The sequence below is a fragment of the Rhynchophorus ferrugineus genome, unplaced genomic scaffold (assembly GCF_030347505.1).
Source record: "Rhynchophorus ferrugineus isolate W39M unplaced genomic scaffold, kcgeb_rfMv2 rfM3, whole genome shotgun sequence".
In the NCBI taxonomy this organism is placed as follows: Eukaryota; Metazoa; Arthropoda; class Insecta; order Coleoptera; family Curculionidae; genus Rhynchophorus; species Rhynchophorus ferrugineus.
Window position 1 is genome coordinate 61,977,912 of NW_027472582.1, and position 21,298 is coordinate 61,999,209.

The following is a 21,298-nucleotide window of genomic DNA, read 5'->3' on the forward strand; positions in this document are numbered from 1 at the left end:
TATATGCAGTCTTGTCGTTATTTCTTGTCACAATCTTTGATTGCTATCTTAAGAGTAATTGAGTCGAGTTTCATATCTATTCTGAAGATAAATGTACCAAAATTTAAAATATATCATCTAGATTTCTATATCAATTTAACTATTATATATTATATACTATTTTATAATAATTATATTATATAGTTTAGATAATACCTGGCTTGGTTGACGCAGTGGTAAAGGCTACAGGACAGTCCTCCTGCTATTGCGATAGTCGCGGGTTCGAATCATTCGACCGCTGACGCATGGTCGCAAATTTATGTTTGTGATTGTCGATAGACAAGGGTGCGAAACCCGATAAGGAACATGACCTCGGTCAGACCGGATGATGTAGAATGATCTACAAGTCGGTCACTCGCCAGTCCACAGGCTTAATGCCGAGGACTGCAGTTTGGAGCCCACGTTAAACTGTAGCTCCAGCCTAAATAAACCCTACTTGGTAAAAAAGCGAGTGTAAACAATATTTAAAAGCATTTCTTAAAAAGTTTCGATAACAAAATATAATTTATAGGATTTATAAGCGTTGTATATTAAATTTTAATTGAGAAAAACAGACATCAATGATTTAGTTGCCTATTTTATGGAGTATACACTTTGTTATGCGAATATTCATGATGTTCAATACTCAGTAACTGCCTAAAAACATTGAAAACACTTTATATATTATTATTCTTTTCTAAGCCTTAATAAATTAGATTTAGGGAAAAAATAAATAGTTGAATGAAAATTAAGAAGTCTTGAAGAAGTTAGGCCAGTATTAGACTGGTAATCCCTTTTAGTATTGGCGCATAAAATATTTACAGAATAAAATGTACCTTATAATACATACATTTCTTTTATAACGTAGTCGTTGCGAAGTATTATAGTATATATATAGACCCAAACGCTTTTTTATAAAGTAATTACGAATGTCTCGAACTGTTTTCATGCAGCTGTCGGAAATTAGTGAAAGTGAAATTGGGAAGGAGGTCGAATATCAAAATATACAGAAAAAACTCTTGTCCTAAATACAAAAACTATAATAGACAGATCATTGGTTTATTTAAAATGTTTCGCCACATTGGATGACTTTATTCAAATCCACAGTTGTGTCAGTCCAATCGAGCATATATTTTATAAGACTTATTGCAGATTATGGTAATTTTAAATCAAAGAAATATGTAAATTTTAGTCCTTCAGATGATCATTGTTATCACTAAAACGGTGATACAAGTAAAAGAAAAAGAAATTCCTGAAAGCCCTAAATTATATCCAAAATATAGTAACAATTCTTTAACTTAATGCAACTTGTTCATTTTTATGAACATCTCTGGATCAAGATAATTATTTTCAATAATTATAATTTCATGATAATTAATGAAATTAATTGTTATCAAAAATGATATTATTGAAAAAAATATAGAGATAGGATTTGAACTTTGATAAAAATTATCAAGAAAAATTGAGTAAATTGAATTACTTATTGTTAATAGCATCCTGGGTACTTCCTGGGGTATCTAAGTTTGGAAGAAAAATATTTTCTTCTGGCCCGTCTGGCACCATTTTAAAGTTTAATAACTTCCACATTGGCAGGAATGTTAATGATAAAATCGTTGAGTGTTCCAATCCTACCAGAACAAAACTGTTTCTATATATATTTGTATTTGTTTGAGAGCATGTATAGTAAAAATATAACATTCTGTCAGAAATAGCTATATAATCAATACTAGTAATCAGGCTAGTCTGGTGGTTTCTTGGGATAATCTCGTAACAGGATTAGTTGCCATTCTATAAGCTTAATTAAGCTGAGGATATGGCTCAGTTGTTTTAAGTTCTCATTTGTTTTCACATATATTATAATTAGTAAAAGGAAGCAAAAAATAGAGCAACAAATATAATATAAACCTTAATTTGAATGAATATCATTTCAATTAAAACTTAACGACAAAGAATACCTTCAAATATAATATAATTAAATGAATTAATAATTAATTACATAAAAAATATAAATCAAAATAATATAGTTCCCTAACTATAATTAAAATAAATATTGTATATAATTAATAATAATATAATTAAACGAATTAATAATTAGTCAGAAGATTAAAGAGAGTAAAACCATTTGATCTAGTTAGGCGAGGTTTTTAGAAAAACTTCCATTAAAACAGTGATATAGATGCTAAACCTAAAATATCTATCGTAGAATAAGTACTTAGTAATTTTAAAAATGCAGCAAATTAGGATAAAAACAAATTGCTTATTAGTGTTAATTTACCAGATTACTGTAATAAATAATAAAATAAATGAATGCAGTGGTCATATATTACCTTAAACATAATTCTCTACAAATTTAATTAAGAATTCAAGGCAAAGAATGAGTTTATTGTAAAAGCAATTATACATCGACAACACTTTAGGGTTTACACGCACTTTCAAGGACGTGCGTTCGTTTCATGCTAGCGGATTTGTTTAATTTCGCTTTAATAGTTTAATGAAACAGAACCGTCGGCCGTACCACCTACCGATAAAATGTCAGCGGATTCGACGTCTAATAAAACGCGAAAGAAAAAATGGAAAGTTTGCCCTCCTTAACGATTCTGTTCAATTTTTTCGTCCTTAGCTAATCAATCAACTCACAGAGTTACATAATCAAATCATAATATTGAAAAATGGCGCAAACTCTTGTATATCTTCTAACATATATACCGACATATTCTATTTGTTTATTTAGGCACTTAGCGGACATATTACAACTAATTAATAACTACCCATAGTCTATCCAAAGAAGCTTCGAACATACGTCATCAAGATGTTTAATGTGTTGCCTGGCACAAATTGTAATTTCGATTTAGAATCAGACAATATTTTCCTTCCTATTTTCCTATCAAATCATAATATTGAAAAATGCAGCAAACTCTTGTATATCTCCTAGCATATATACCGATATATTCTATTTGTTTATTTAAGCACTTGGCGGGCATATTACAACTAATTAATAACTATCTATAGTCTATCCAAAGAAGCTTCGAATATACGTCATCAAGATGTTTAATGTTTTGCCTGGCAAAATTGTAATTTCGATTTAGAATCAAATAATATTTTCCTTCCTATTCCTTTCCTTTTCTGTTTATTCCACTTATTTTTATTATTCCACATAAAAAGAGAGCCAATGCTATATAACCGAACTAGCCCCAAAAGTAGTCCGGTTGTCAAACGTATACAAAATTCTTCAAATCACTAGTGATAAAAGGTTATAAACCGGTAAACACATATTAATTTGCTGTGATTTTAATTGAACATAATTTTTCGCATCTTGGAGATGCACTGAATACTGGAATGGACACTATCATTGAAATATCTCAAGAAATAATAAATATAATCTTGTATTTATCGAAAACCGTCCTCATATGAAGCGAGTGACGAATCAATATCAGCTTGGTGTTAGCTCTATTAGAGATTAAATATATGAAATGTATGAAAACAGTAAATATTTTTTCAGTATAAACATAATTTAATACAATTATTTCAGAAAAAACTGACAGTCTGAAAAGTATCTAAGAGGTGTAAGGAACTTCCGGAAATTAATTAAGAACTTTCTGTTAAAAGAATATAATTTTTAAAAGCATTTAGTAAAATGAAGGTAGACTTATTATATCAATTTATGCATTTAGATGAGACGTGGATATTTCAGAATGGGTCCATCATACCCAACATATCAACCATGATAAGATGATAAAAAATGGAAAAAGTTAACCTTGAAATAACAATTGATTGGATTTTATTAGTCATAACATGTATTAATAATACATTGTAGATATATTGTACTTCATGTTGGAAACAGGAATGGTTAATAACACCTTCGGTTTTGGATGAACTCGATTAGACACATCGAAGAAGAAATTTACAAATCATGGAATTGTGAACAAATTTTAGATAGATTGGAACTTTCTGAATATGATATTATTTAATGATATTAATTTCCAAGACAGGCTGATGAGAGTGGAAACAACTAAAGGTTAATATATAATTAATATGTGATAATTGTAGGAAATGTTACTATGAAGCGTAAAGGATTTATGCGCGCCGATATGGTTGTAATTGTATCAAAATTGAAATAATAGTAATTGTTTCGCAGATGTAGCAAATGCAATAAGGAGAATGCAGTGATTAAATCTAGTTTTATGATGCTATACAGGTATTAACAGAACAAACTATTGAGAAATACAGTGATATCAAAATAACTTAACAAAAGGAAACGCTGTACCGAAGGACCTAAGAATTAAGCGTAAAAAATAAATAAGCTCTCTAATGAAAGTAAAATATACTACTTGAATATACTATTGTTAACTAGATGAATTATTAGGTAAAATTAGCGTATTAGCTATTAGCTAAAACAATCTATATTAAGAAGGGACACTCACTGAATACTGTGAATGAAATGTTATTACGCTATTTCACTTCACTGATTTTAAAATTAAAAATCAACCATAATTGTACAACGCATGACATAGCTACGAATATTGAATTGTTAGGATAGCGTTATACTGTTCCTACAACAGGATAAACTCGTCACCGAGAATAATATCGATATATCGAAGAAGTAAAAAATATCGTTTACTGTTTGCAATATATAAATATATATATATATATATATATATATATATATATTCAATGTTCATTCAAAATCAAATTTAATTCAATGTACGGTCTAATAGTTGATTTATTTGAAAATCATTTTGCTGTATTGACTTTCTTTCGTATATTCTGAAATAGTGCTAATTTTATTTAACTTAATTCAACTCACTTCATCTTCATTTTCTGATTACCAAACAGGTAATGCGGTCGATATAAAAGGTATAATGAGATCCGGGTTTGTTATTTCAACATTTAAATGTCAATTAGATAAAAATAAGCGAAATGTAACATAGTACCATCACACATTCTTAAGAAAAATTTAAATATATTAATTAAGGGGTGATACAAAATGAAAGTGGTTATAAGTTATTAGTTAATAGAATTTAATAACCTGCCGAAATTTGCAGAACTTGTTAATGAAATAAAATCGTGGAGTTATTTTACTGATATATGCCTTTTATTACCCACATTATGCGGTGTTTTTTAATAATAAGAGATGTACGTTATTTTTTACGTAGATTATTTTAACAAAATCTGATTTTATACTTATAAAAATATTATCACTTAAACTGCATTACCCTAAAAAGTGGCATAGTATATGATATCAATCAATTTCTGGCAATTTGTTAGAGTTAAGTAGACAGTATGTACATAATATAACTTCTAATATTAATCTATGACTTTAAGTGATCTATAGTATACTAGCTAGAAGTATATATACAAATTTAAAAGAAAAATTTACGTTTTCATCATTATCAACTTCTCTAAAGCAAATATTCTTGTTAAAATTCCTTATTGTTAAAACAACGTATTGCCAACAGCCGGCTTGGTTGGCGCTGTGATAAAGGCGACAGGACGACCCTTCTACCGTTGCGATAGTCGCGGTTTAAAATCCTGCTACTGTTGTTAAACGGTAGGTCCAGTCCCGGTAAGCCTTCCCGGTAATAAAGGAGTATTTAAAAAACGGTAATATTTATTTTAATAATATTTAATATGATAAATAAATTAAAAGTTATTGTTTATGTAACAATAATACTCTAACTCCATTCTACATCAGTATATTTCTTTGACATAATGTTATTGAAGGACAGAATAACATTTCTGCATTCAAATAAATTGTCTCGTGAATACAAATAAACAGATGTTAAGCTGCAGATCGAGTTGTTTTCACTTTCCTTTAAGATAACTAATTTCAACTATTAAAGCAAATGTTTATTGCAAAAATTGATGCTTATTCTAATATATACAGAAATAAACATAAATACGAGAAAGTAAAATTTATTTACATGATGAAAATTGAATACATTGATTAAATTATACTTAAACGAATATGCGAGTAAATCACTCATCAAGACTGGGTCAAAAATGAAAAAAACTAACCAAAAACGACCTCAAGGACGTACGCTGTTTTAGCTGACCGAGTGGCTTCAATATTAAGCAGTCTAAGACGTTCTCTAATATAAACGGTGAATGGTCAATGAAATATTATATTCTATAATTACAATAAAGTAATAATTACAGTCAATATTTCTTTTTATAATTTCAATACGTAATTTATTTTTGTTTGTGTTTTTTAAACAAACGCTTGCTGATTATTGATTATAACAATGTTTGAGAATATTAAGCAAACATTGCAATTTGAATTTAAATATATTTTTTACTTTTTAGAGTCTTCATATTGCCATTAGGGTTTAAATTATGTTGTGAATATGGGTTTTAATTCCTATTAAGTACGTTATAATGAATTAGCTTGGATTTTAAAAAATATCGATATATCGTTTTCGATATTTAAAAAATATATCGATATGTCGGACAAAAAAAGTTGATGCCAAACTACACAAAATTCACTTGATCTACAGAGGAGGAATCTCAAAACGATATTCTAAGTTTTTAATATCGATATTTTGCTTTACTAAAAGCTCGACACTCGTATTTACAACTATCGATTCTCCTTTAAAAAAAATATCAGCCCAAAATATTATATCGATATATCGAGAAAAAAACATTGGTGAAAAATATAGATTTTTTTTCGGAATTCGTGATGAACTGAACAATGGTACTCGGTATTAAACCTACCTACAAGAGATCTGGCTTTACCCAGCCTAGTGACTGACGTGACTGGGATAGTTATTTCTTGTCGAGTTTATCACTGTTGTCTAGAGAGACAACAATTACAATAATGAATATAAAATTCATCATGTCTTGGGGTAGTCGAACCCATAACATAAGGACAACTCGTACTACAAAAATGGTATCGAAAAGTTGGAGGGTCGCCATAATCAGTATATCACCCTTGAAGGGAATGTTGAACAAAAACAATTTTTGCCAAAAAATGTGTTTTACTATGGTAGGCCGGGGACTTTTCAATTGACCTGTTACCTATCTTACTGCTACCAGTAATATCTAAAGTATTTGAACCCCTTGCTGTCTGAGAAAATAAAGATGAAGCCGTACCAAAATTACAACAGGCAAGTGACAAATAATTGGACCCAGACTTGGAGAATAAAAATTAACGAAAGTAAATATGTGCATGCGCAGTTCACATATAACCAGATCGCACAAGCACTAATAACAATAAATAATACTATCATTCTATATAGCTACAAAGCTAAGTATCTTAGAATAAATCATGATTTAAAACTTCGCTGGAAGGAATTTGTAGAAAGCAACAAAAAGAACACTAGTACAAGACACAGACTCGAAAGAATAACACTATTTAATCTTGTGTAGTGTAGTGAAGTGGATTTAATAGAAAAACATTAATGTTAATAGATCATAAACATTATTACACTAGAGACTAAAATAGGGCCGATGGGTTATTCTATATATACCTTTTAAGTTATTGTAAAGACAAATTGTAGGTTAGTCGGCAGCGACTAGTAACAATGTAATAAATAAATAAATAAAAAACTTCAATTCTATAAAAAATTATCACAGTAAGGAGATTAAATAAAAGTAAAGTAGAACGAGCCTTTGTTCTCACAGTTGTTGAACATCATTTCATATGTGGACAGGTATATCAGCTAACATTTCTGAGCTTTTCTACCTCTAAAGAGATTACCAACTACATTTTAAAACAATTCTAATATGTTTCTAAAAGTATCTTATTATGATCATAAAGTTATAATAATATAGGGTAATAACTTTATGGATTTGCTCTTATTTTAAAGACTGTAAAATATACATGTGTGAATTTTTATCAATTTATATTAACCCATGAAACTGAATATTTAATGGATTATATTACATCGTCGATATTGTACCATCCAATCGAATATACCTCGGGGTACGCCTATTAAACCTTCGAAAATGAACTTTCCAGTCGCAAACTTACGGTGAAACTGGACACCATTAAACATCAGATACATGTATGATTAAAAAGCGTAAGATTTCACCTTATCGAATATTTCTCAAAAAAAAAGAATGTTAACGTTGACAACATGAAAAAAGTCAAAATATTTTATGGCGTCTTTTTTACATATTTATCTTCCTGCTAATTATTTACACAACGCTTGTAATCAAAACGGTTTTCGTGATTTAAAACCAGCTTATTTAATTATTTGAATAATTAAATATGCAAATATATATATATATATATATATATATATATATATATATATATATATATATATATATATATATATATATATATATATATATATATATATATATATATGTTTTTTCCGCCTATTAAAAGGGGCTTTTTGAATTTAGCGACCTAATAAGAAGGAATAATATAAGTATTTTCAATATCACCGAAAAACTCAATGTAAAATTCCGGTTTTTTGAGACAGTTTGGCCCAACGGAAGAAAATCACAATTAATGATACTACAATAATAAATTAACGCCTAATTTTCCACTTGCTGTGCCATTATTTATTTAAATTACTTACTTGATATCACGTAGTTATTATCTTGGCAGTAATTGATAGTCAAAAATAGTGGTTTCAGATACATCAAGCTCTTTGTCGAAGAAATTAAGAGTTTTGATCCCAAATGAAACTACACGAATTTGGAGCCGAAATAAGTTTTTAAAATCTATTGTATACACATCTTTTTTAGTTTGGCGATTAAAGCAAGGTCTCCAATTGGCACTTGCCAATTTTTGAGAACCAAATAATCGAGTGGCTTGACGTGGTTTTCAATAATAGATATTGAATGATGGGCCAGAATATTCATCTCCTCTCATTGTGCATCCTATTACAGTTAAAACCATTTACTCTAGACAATCACTGCCAAATGACAGACATTCGGGGAATCGAACAACGATTTAAACATAAATTTTAATGTAATATTCTTTGCTGAAATCTTCATTTGAGAATCGTTTTTCTCTCTAAGTGATCTCCTTGTGGCGAATTTGACCACGATGTATTAAATTAGTCCTGTTTCTCTCATATTAGAGTAAAAATGATTGATGTTGTTTTCACAGTATTTTCAGTATAAGATCTGCAATTTATTTGATACATTAATTAAAATAATAAATGTCTGGATATTAAAACATATTAAAATATATGCTCTAAAACTCACAACATTTTTAAGTTGCATTTAATTTAATATAATTTCTATTAATTATCAACAAAGTATCATAAGTCAGATTATTTTCAGAAATAAAACAACTTCAGAGCATCAAATATAAGTATTCATGTTTGTATATTAAAACAAAGAATACATGAATAAAACAAATTTTTATTGATAAAATATAATATATTATCGAAACAAGCAATAAAACCGCAATCTTAAAATGGTTACAAATTATACTTTCTGTCAAATCGTAGTAGTAGTAGTAGTAGCCTTTTGGATCTATTACATCACGTGAAAATCTCTGGACCACATCTGTCTGCATTTAGCTAACATCTGCTGTCTGTTTCATTGCTCTATTATTATCGTCCGTGTGCTCTAAATGAACGAGTACTAGTAAATGGAGAACTGTTATTTTTGTGGAATATTGTTAAAAATTAGAGAATTTTGATAGCTAGGTTATGTTTAAAGTTTTCACTGATACACTTTCTTTCACTTTTCACCAATAGTTATAGCTGATCAAAATTCATGCACCTACATACAGATGTGTTATGTATAGTATATATATATATATATATATATATATATATATATATATATATATATATATATATATATATGTATATATATATATATATATATATATATATATATATATATATACTTTTTGTAGTTTATCTATTTGTGTATTGATATATTTAGGTAGTAATTAATTTCCTTTTAAACAGTTTTTAATTGACTGTCTAACTACCTTTGACTCATCTATGGTGGTGAATTGAATAACACATCAGACTTCAAGAGACATTAATCATTTTGTGCAAGCTTCATATCTGCCTTACATGATAATTCGCTCTGCAAATCTTCATCAAGCCGACTTGATTGGCGCAGTGGTCAAGGAGACAGGCTGGGACGTAAAATTATGTTTGTGATTGTCCAATAGGCAAAAATATAAAATCGACAAAGAAAATGATCCCATTCACGCCAGTAACCAGGCTGGGTAAACCGGACGGACGGACCGTAAGCCTCTGGGGTGATAATCAAGTTCACTCGCCTGTCGGTAGGCCTAATGTCCAGAACCGCGACTCGGTGACCATATTAAGCATAAGTTCAATCCAGATAAACCCTACTTGGTAAAAAAAAGACTCTAAAATATAACAAAAATTCTCCATTAAAATTAATATCATTATTTCATTTAATGAAAAGTGTGGATCAAACTGCTTGGTTTTCAAGTGTCTGTTCTGTTATATAAGTTATTCTATTAGATCTATTCTATTAGATTCTATTAGATATTAGATTCTATTAAATTAGTATTTTTCTTATCCCTTAATGATATTGGTAGTTTATATATTATATATATATATATTATTATATATTTTTATAAGAGTAACAATTAAGAAACACCTATATTAAGGTTAATTAACTATTTAAAACATAAAACCTCGTAGTGAAAACAAATAAATATATCCCGAGCGGATTGTTTACCCGGACCTAAGCCACTAGATTAACGTAGGCGAGGAACTCAAATATTTTTTTCGTTTAAATGCATTAATAAACAGACAATAATTTATAACACTGAAGATTTCTAATTTCGCTATTTAGGTTGAATGTTTAATATATGGATACATTCTATAATTTTTAGTCGACGTAATGTTGTTTAATAATATTGAATTGGAGAGTTCTGACTAGCTATATAATGTTTACTGAACCTGCGAAAAAGTTATTTTTTAAGGAAAATTCAACCAACTTTCTTTAGTAGATGAATATGATTTTTATAGCAAATATGTTATTATTATCAGTAATATTCTGCCAAGTTTTTATGGAAAAGGGCTTGGGTGAATAACTTCTGCGGTTTCTGTTTGAAAAACAGTATGAAGTTATATTCGCACATATTAAGTTATTAAAGGATTCACGAAGTGGAGGCTGTTATCATGATGAAACACATAATCTATCCTACTATTTAATTTCGCCATTTACAGGTGCCCAATTGAGTATCAATATTGTGGCCAAATGGGAGTAACTGGTGAGACATGGTGAAGGATACACTTCCAGTCCCAAGAAATAATTGAGACATCTCACTATGAAATATTATTAATTGGGCCTATATATTTTTTTGCTCTCAACTCATGAGGAATTCTGATATTGAGCTTCTATTCATTACGTTCGTGTGAATTGTTCGAAACAGTTTTCAGATCGATGCCTACCTTTATACCATAATTTTTGAACAATCTGTTAACAATCAATGTCAAGATTATACTTCAAAGTAATAATTTAATTAGATATACCATTAGACTAAAAGCTGAGCAGATCAGACTCAAAATCAAAGACCTGCACTCGTTAGTCGGAAGATACTTCAAATTTGGCCTAAATTCAAATAAATTGGTTTATCAGTAAATTATAAAGCCTATTTGGACTTATGGTGTGCAACTGTGGGGTTATACTAAAACATCAAACAGACTAGTAGTCTAACGTCACCAAAACAAAGTCCTTCGATTAATTACCAAGGCATATAGTTACATAACTAACGAAAAAATGCACAATGACATCGAAATCAAATGGATGTGCGAAGTTATCTATAATTTCACAAACCGCACTAACTTGTAAAGGGTACAAGTGTTACTCTCAACTTTTATTTATATATTCCGATTTAATTTTAATTTGGAACCGGCTAGGGTCGTAAATTTATGTTTGTGATTGTTTAAAACTTGTGATTGTTCGAGACAAGATTGTAAAATCCGACAAGGAAAATGATCCCAGTCACGCCAGTAACCAGGCTGGGTAAGACCGGATGTCTTCTGGGATGATTTCTAAAGTTGGTCACTCGCCAGTCGGTAGCCTTAATGCTGAGGACCGTGGTTCGGAGCCCACGTTAATCCTTAGGCCCAGTCCAGATAAACCTGTAGTTGGTAAGAGGAGACTGTAAAATATATTTTAAAAGAATTTAGGAAAATATATACTGATGTTGTTATCTCACACTCGTCTTGCATGTGTATTTATGCAAGTGGAACAGAACAATAACAATAAATTAATTTGCAATTTAGGATTTATTATGCATATCTGAAGTTAGATATAATAAAAAATATTACTCAGAATTATGGAAATTAATCTATCAAATAGATTGGACAAGAGTCAAAGAAACGTCTTCGCCATGTTAATGTCAAGTCCATCCAACCACTGCCTCAACTACTCACCGAATGTAACTTAATAAGCTTACACATTTTAATAAATAGAATAACAAAAATTAATTTTAAATAATAAACTAGTTATATACGCATACCCTGCATTGATTGATTTAAGATTGATAAAACAATCAATTGTGTCTACGTCAATTATAAATGTATTTCAATATTAGTCTAAACTGCGCCAAATAAACGGCTTTTGTGTTACTTTTCGTGTTCTACTTAGAAGTTACCATTAATAAAAACGCAGTATCAATTATATTTGACCAAACTCGGGCCAATGCCACTATTTCTATATTAAATATAAAGGATTTCAATTTCAATGTTCAGTTGATGAATCATAGATCAAATATATATATTGGAATTAGAATATGTTTTTGTGTCAATATTGGAAAGGAATTTGGCACATGAAACGCAAAATTGGCTGAGATTTTGATAACCCGATTTAATATAACGGATATGATAAATATTCATTAATCTGTAAAACAACGAAAAGTCACAATAATCTCTGAATATTAACATTCGATGACCCAAACTATAATCTATTCAATATTATATATTTTATCATAAATTTTTACCGAGTTTTATTTATTTTTTAATTATTTACATTAATATATATAGTCGTATATATACACAAAATTCCTTTCTTAACCGTCTTGGTTGATGCAGTGGTCAAGGTGAGTGGACAGTCCATCTGCTGTTGCGATAGTCCTGCTGTGGCATGGTCTTAAATTTATGTTTGTGATTGTTTATAATAGATTGTCCTTAAGAAAACAGTGCAAAATCCGACAAGAAAAATTATCCCTTTCGCGCCGATAACCAGTCTGTGTAAGAGTGGATGTCTTCCGGGATGTTCTCCAAGTTGGTCACTAGTCTTAATGCTGAAGATCGTGGTCCAGAGCCAAAGTTAAACAGTATGTCTAGTCTAGGTTAACCCTCGTTTGTAAAAAGATGACTCGAAGAATATAATTGATACTGCGTTTTTATTAATGCTAACTTCTAAGTAGAACACGAAAATGATGTTTATTACAAAATATTGGCATTTTGCTTAAATTCTTTGTGGTGTTATTTATAGTAATAACTCTTGTTGACTTCACTCAATATTCCTACCTTCAGATGTAGTATACACTTCTTAATCAATGTCTAGCATATCAACTATAAATTATCTAATCTGAACAACAAGAAACTCTGATCCAGCAGGAAATGGAATGGACTTTTTCCCCTTGTCAGAATTATAATTTGTTAATATTAAAAACAATATTTACTAATATCGTCATCTTGTAGATTATTTCTTTGTCGTGTTATTTATAGTAATAACTCTTGTTGACTTCACTCAATCTTTCTACCTTGAGGTCTAGTATAAACTTCGTAATCAAAGTCTAACAAATAAACTATAAATTATCTAATATAAAAAACAAGAAATGGAATGGACTTTTTGCCCTTGTCAGAATTATAATTTCTTAATATAAAAAGAATTCTTCATTAATTTCATCAACCTGTAGATTACCATGACCTTCTTATCGAAAATCACCAGTGGTTTAAATACCCACCCAACATCTATGGCTCTTGCAATTTTGAAGAAAACTTTTTTATGGGTAGCTAAAATCCAATTTTTAAATTGATCAAATCTGAGGAGCTATTAAGATACAGGGATAAAACTGGACGTCTTCTAGAATGGCTTCAAAGTTAATCATTAGGCATTATATAGGCTTAATCATCTCAAGGACGATGAACTAGAACCTAATACGAGAATAGTGAGAGGGGTACACTGAGCAGGGTTTAAACATTGCCATCTAAAAGCATCCCTCTCTACATTGTATGTCTTAATATTTTCCAGGATCTTCGTAGAAACTTAATGAAGCCGAAATAAAGAGAACCGGTTTACAGCCAACAACTGGATTAGATTTCAACTTGAAGTAACGAATTAAATCAAACTGTCAGCGTTCTTATTTAAAATATATAAAAACATCACTACCAGGTACAAATCCGTTGTATAAAAACTTGCAATATAGTACCATATATATTCGAAATTACTTGATATTACCTATCGTCTTTGAATTAAAGGCCACTTCTAAGGCATAAAAGAGGCGCTTGGGTGCCAGGCTCGTTGCTATAAAGCCTGTATGTTTGTTAAGTTTTAAGAATAAGAGCTTAGGAATGCTGAAAAATATCGATATTTTTCGCTGATATTTTTACCCGATTTATCCATATTTTTTGGAGCGATACTTTTCGATACGTTTTTCAAAGTAGTATATGTAGTTGCAAATGCTTCGAACTTTTAGTTGTAAAATAAAATATCTATATAAAAACCCAGGGTATTCGAAGGAGAGTGTAGAGCTTTTGCGATTAATTTTATCAAAATATCGATATTTAAAAGAAAAGTAAAATATCAATATTTTTCTCCGCGGTTCACACCCCAATAAGAACACTAAATAATCAGCATTGATCGTACTAAATAGGAATCTAAATATCAATAAAATAAAAATAGTTAATCATATAAATCTACATAAATTAAAAATAAACCATTTTAAATAAAGCTTCAATTGTTTTTTCAATTTTTAAACACTATTTTTAGAGCATAAATATTATATTTACATAAACAGTACACTAATTTCTCACAAGTAAAAGAAAACATAAGTATAACAAAGAAAGTATTAAAACTATAAAGCGTTATCTTTACCGTTTTCACTGTGATATCGATCAATTCATTAATTTCAAATATGCTTGGTATCATTAAAGCAGTCCCGACCTACTTTTCCATCAACAACAATTATATTTCGGTTAATATTATTGGAACGATTCATTACTAGATATAAAATATATGAGAGAACACTTTTAACGAGTGATGTAATTACTTATACTTGTAAATTTACACCAATTTGTAATACCGAAGTGTAGTACACGGAGAAAGTAAATATTTCGTTTGTTTAAAAACATAAAAAGTTAGATGAAGTCATCGAAAGTGTCTAGAAAATTATGAAAGTTAATTTTGGATTCAATATTTCCCCAGAGAACAACACTAAAATAATGGAATAATAATTTTTGGTTAATTAGTACGTTATTAAAGAATTTTAACACTAATGTGGGAATATTGTATATCGTAAATAATTTTAAAATAGAGGGTATAAAACAGATCTAGATCTTATAAACCATTATTCTGTATAAAAATTAAATTATATTTATTTATTAATGAATATATTTGCCTATTTACTTGGTAATATTTAGTGTTTTTATGCCAATTAATTATTGGTTGTGGTTCTTAAATATAAAGAATGGCGTTTCATTGTTTCTGTGATTATAGGCGACATGAGATCATAAAAATATCTTATTAGTTTCCAAGGTATCTCTGAAAAAAGCGTAATTTTAATTTTTAATGCACATATTTACCTGGATATTTCGTAATATTTAATGTATATGTATGGTAACAAATTATTCTATGTGGTAATTAATTATAAATTATTGAGTACATATTGTTTATAAGCTATTTAAGCCAACGGTGGCCACCATCAATGTGTTAAAAGAATCAGTAGATACAAAATATGTGAAGATTTTCCAACTAGCCATTTTCAAAATAATACTGGATGAATATATGATAAATAGATGAAGTTCTCGAAGATTTCTGCTGGAGTTTATAAACTGTAATGCGGCTAAAAAATACCTCAAATTGTAATAAGCTTATGTAGAATTTAGGTACATTAAAGTAGTCTAATTATTTTAAGGAAAAAAATATCTAGAAAATCATTACATAAATAGGATAGTAAACTTAAAATCCTAACCACCGTGTTCACCAAACAACGTTTCTCCTATCATTTTGGACAACAACGTTAACAACGCTTAATCTATCTACAATCCTATGATGAAGCCGAAAATTACATCAAGGATAAGTATTCTTGGAAGGATGATCTTTATTTTTTCATCGCAGGATACATACGGTACCAACGAGATTGTAAAAGGTTATAGATAACCATCAGTAATAGAAATAAAATTAATTTTCTAATTATAAACACTAAATTACCTTTCTAGAAATATTAAAATTAGTTATTTCATTACAAGTATTATATTTTATTTTTTTAACATCATATATCATTATAGTATTGAAAGTACAATTTAAGAACTATTATTGACCTGCATTTTTTAGTCCAAAGTTTAAACATTTACTTATAAGTGTTAATTTTGTAATCGTTAAATGTTACATCATCGAAAGTACCCATCTAAACATCGTTATATCAATCAATTATCATTCGCTTTATAATTTTAATCAATTAATTTTTTTATTTTTATGTTTAAATTATTCTATTAATCATAATAATATAGTATTTTTATATATTTTTATTCAATATTTTTATACAGGCATATAATTTTTTTTTAGTTTAATTTAATTTTGTATTTATTGTTAATAAATGTTTGATAAGTTTTGGTCGGGCCCTTATATAAAATGTATAAATATTTTGTTTATATTCTTTCATACAGCATTATTATTAAAACTAAATGGTTCTGTTAGATCGTTAACACAAATTTAATAAAATTAAAAAAATAACGAAATAGTAAGTTTGGCAAATAAGGTCGAAATTCTCTATTATACAAGTGTTTGCATTTTTTTTCTTTGTTAAATTCGGGTTCATTTGCCGCATAATTCAATCAATACTCATGGTTTATTTTCCATGAGCCAACCAATACCTTGGACGTGATTAATTACGGACAAACACTGCAGCCGTCTTGCGGGAAAGCGGCTTCATTTCCAAATGAGCTATTCAAATAGTTTGCGACTATTCAATGGAGATTACGATAACCTCAGCAATATGAAACACTTTTACTCTCTAATGGCCTGTCACGATATCGTGGATCTTTTTAATTATTATTGATTGCATGAAAGAATTTGAATTGAGAATTAATGGGAAAGGTGTAGAATCCGTATAAGCTTCTGATTGAAGTGCTTCAAAATTTCCAAAATTTTTGGCGGTTTGTTTTTAGCAACTGTTTTAAGCTAAGATCATCTGAAAAAAATAGTTAATACATTTTATATCAACAACTTATTAGCATAGGATTATTTTTATAACAATCTAATGGTACATAAGCATGGTACATATTTTTAGAGTATATTAAATGATATTTGCATTAAATATATTTTCGTCTCTATTATACTGTACTTAATTTTTTTTTATAAAATTTGGCACAGACCTAATTTAATTTTTTTAATTTTAGGTACTTTCAAACATGTAATATATAATACTTTATATATTATATTTATTTACATATACATATTATATTTACATTTTTAATGTTATTGCTCATAATGGCGGAACATAACTAAATATTAAAATTGTTTAATTTTTTAACATTAATCTACCTGAAATAATTATGTGTTGTAATAAATATATGTGTAATGTAAAATTACTAATTAATTTAAGTAAAATACGGTGACAGAAGAACCTTTTAAGAAACGTTTAAGATATGACACTGAATCAATTCGAAATGTTAATATTGCAATATTAAAATATTACACAAAATCATCCGGATAAATATCCTTTCGTATTATATCACACAATTATCAACACAAAAAAAAACCATTCACTTGATAGAAATAGTCTTTATTATCGCTAAGAAAAAAAAAGTTGTTACTATTGCGTACATTTTTCTCTAAGCTCATCATCGAACGAGTTAAAAGTGGGGGCCGCACATCTCACAGTATAAAAAGTGAAGATACAGTTCAAATCAGAGTCATAAGCTGACCGAATATACCATATATCTCAAGTTAGGATGAAACCATTCCTGGTAAGTACGGCACGAAGTGAAAGTGTTACTTTTCTTTTTTTTTAATTTGATTCTGATCAAGGGTGCGCGGATATGCCTTGCATTCTATCGAAAGTGAAGTGCTTTTTTCTCTGAATTTATGATCTTTTAGTGATTCACGAGTAGAAGTGAACAGTGTCTTCAATGGGGTCATAACGGTCATGCGGGTTCTTATTTTGATACAATTAGTTTCAATTTATTATATCCCTCAAGTTAATACATTTTTTTAAATTATAGAAATATGTAGTGATTCTGTTAATTACATGCAATAACTTATTGGTAATTTTCAATTTGTTTAATTGGATATTTTATTAAATTTTAATGCTTATTCAATTTTAACATTGTGTTCATGAAATATTAATTACAATAATTTTTTTGTTGTTTTGTTTTCAGTTCGCTTTCTTCATTGCTGTAGCAACAGCCCGACCTGAACCTCCAGTGGGCTACAGCTACCCTGCTCCATCTGGTGGAGCTGGTATCATCGGCGGAGGACATGGCATCGGAGGCGGTGCCGGATTTGCTTCTGGATCAATCGGAGCCATTGGTGGTGGTTCCCTTGGTGGCGGAATTGGCGGCGGATTAGGACACGGCGGCGGACTTTCCGGTGGATTGGGAGGACTCTCAGGCGGATTCGCCTCAGGATCCGGTGGATTCGCTTCTGGAGCAGGCGGATTCGGCTCTGGAGCTGGTGGATTCGGCGCTGGCGGATTCGGCGGAGCCGGTATCGGAGGAGGTTTCGGTGGTGGTGCCGGTGCCGGTTTCGGTGGTGCTGGTGGTACCACTGTACATAAGCACGTATACGTCCACGTCGCTCCCGAAGAACCCGAGGAACTTAGACCAGCCAGGGTACACCAAGTAGCCGCTCCCCAGAAACACTACAAGATCATCTTCATCAAGGCCCCATCCCCACCAACCCCAACTGCTCCAGTCATCCCAGTTCAACCACAGAACGAAGAAAAGACCTTGGTCTACGTGTTGGTCAAGAAACCCGAAGAACAGCCCGATATCGTCATCCCAACCCCAGCACCAACTCAACCAAGCAAACCCGAAGTATACTTCATCCGTTACAAAACCCAACAGGCTGCCATTGGTGGTGGTGCTGGCGGTGCTGGAGGTATCGGAATTGGAGCTGGCGGTCTTGGAATCGGAGCTGGCGGTATTGGTCTTGGTGGTGGTGCCGGACTTGGAGGTGCTGGACTCGGAATCAGCGGTGCTGGTGCCGACCTTTCCGGAGCTGGTCTTAGCGGAGCCGGTATCAGCGGTGCTGGTATCGCTGACGGTGGTCTTGGTGGCGGCGCTCTTGGAGGACACGGAGGATTGTCCGGAGCCGGTGTTTCATTAGGAGGTGCTTCATTGAGCGGTGGCATTGCCTCAGCCGGTGCCTCTACCAAATACGGTCCACCAGGATACCACAAATAAATCGCATCAAATCGAATGTCATAACTCGTCGTATCGTATATGTACGGGTAAACGCGCACTTCTTCTCATATTATTTATTATGTAGTTAAGTTGATAAATGTCGAGAGATGCCCATGGCCCAGTGGTGAGATTGGATTGTGATAAATCACTTATATCATGATATTTCAATCATTATTTCTATAATTGTATATAGTCATTAGGTTCATAAGCATTCAAGTGCTCATGTAGATGTAAGAAACGGTGACAAATACATATATATTTTTTTATAAAACCAGTTTTTTATTTTCCAAATTACTATAGTAAATAAAATCATTGTAGACAAGATTTCGTTCAAAACTAAATCGAACATAAACATATAATATAAATTAATAATTAACCACAAACAAAAACAATAATGATCTGAATAAACTACATCCACAGAAATCACATCAATAATATTGTTATTTATCCTATATATCCTAGAAGCTTCTCTAAACTGTTGCATGTGATAGAAACTACATGAATTTATAATACCTTCATATATTTTCAGAACCAAGTGGTCGACGTCAACATGTTTTAAGAAAGTAAAAATAAACTTTCATCCAATTAATATTGAATGAATCTACATTTATTAATTTATGAGATTTATGCCATATATCTTTTAATAACAAAACACTCAATACTAGTCAATATGCAATAAAATCATGATAACTGTTATGGAACATATGTATAATATAAGAAGATTTTTGAATATACTCTTTATTTTTTGTCGTGATTTATTATTTAACTTCATTTAATATGAATTTCAATCTAATTTTTTGCATTTATATAACTTAAGACTTGTTTTTAGATTAGATTAGTTACTAATTTAGATGCAATTTATTAACATACTAACAAGATTTTTATATATAGAATTTCTATATATTACATTTCTCACATTATATATTAAACATTTTACATCAAACATATTTTTGAATACATGTGTTAGTTATACTTTATTAGATACTAATTTTGGTTAGCGCAGTGGTAAAGGCGACAAGGACGTCCCCCAGTTTTGTGATTATTTAATATTTGTGATCGTCCTAGACAAAATCCGACAAGGAAAATGATCCCAGTCACGCCAGTACCCAGGTTGGGTAAGACCAAATGTCTTCTGGGATGATTTCTACCCGACTTAATGTCGAGGACCGTGGTTCGGAGCCCACGTTATATAGCCAACTGTTGATCCAATCCAGATAAACCCCTAGTTGGTAAAAGGAGACTTTAATATATATATATATATATATATATATTTATATATATATATATATATATATATATATATTTATATATATATATATATATATATATATATATATATATATATATATAAAGGTTTATATATTCAGGACTTCTATATATTATATTGTGAACTAAATAATTTAAAAAGTTACAAATTATTTAATATTTTATGAAACTGTCAGAGCTTAAGCTATAATAAATGATGATTCAGAACTAATAATAATTATTTGTGATTTCAGAATATAGGCTGACACTTGCCATTTGGAAATGGCCGTATGCAGTAGTATTCGCTGGAGAAATCTCCAAGAAAAATAACTAGAAGAACGACTGCGATATACAGAAACACCATCGACAATGATAAAAGACCATAGTAGTGTCTAATAGGTGTCCATGAAGATATCAGCCTAAGAATTAATTGCCTATAAGATGTAACAATCGCCAATTACATAAAGCGATATTTACTTGGAATTGTTCGTATAAAA

General features: G+C 30.1%; 1 protein-coding gene across 1 annotated transcript; it reads left to right on the plus strand.

The window, feature by feature from the left end:
- The first annotated feature begins 17,982 nt into the window (after positions 1-17,982).
- LOC143192710 (uncharacterized) lies at positions 17,983-19,692 on the plus strand. The gene is made up of 2 exons (XM_076398204.1): positions 17,983-18,119; positions 18,531-19,692. The coding sequence occupies exons 1-2, from the start codon at positions 18,105-18,107 to the stop codon at positions 19,554-19,556; spliced, it is 1,041 nt and encodes a 346-aa protein (XP_076254319.1). The 5' UTR covers positions 17,983-18,104; the 3' UTR covers positions 19,557-19,692.
- Positions 19,693-21,298: the final 1,606 nt, after the last annotated feature.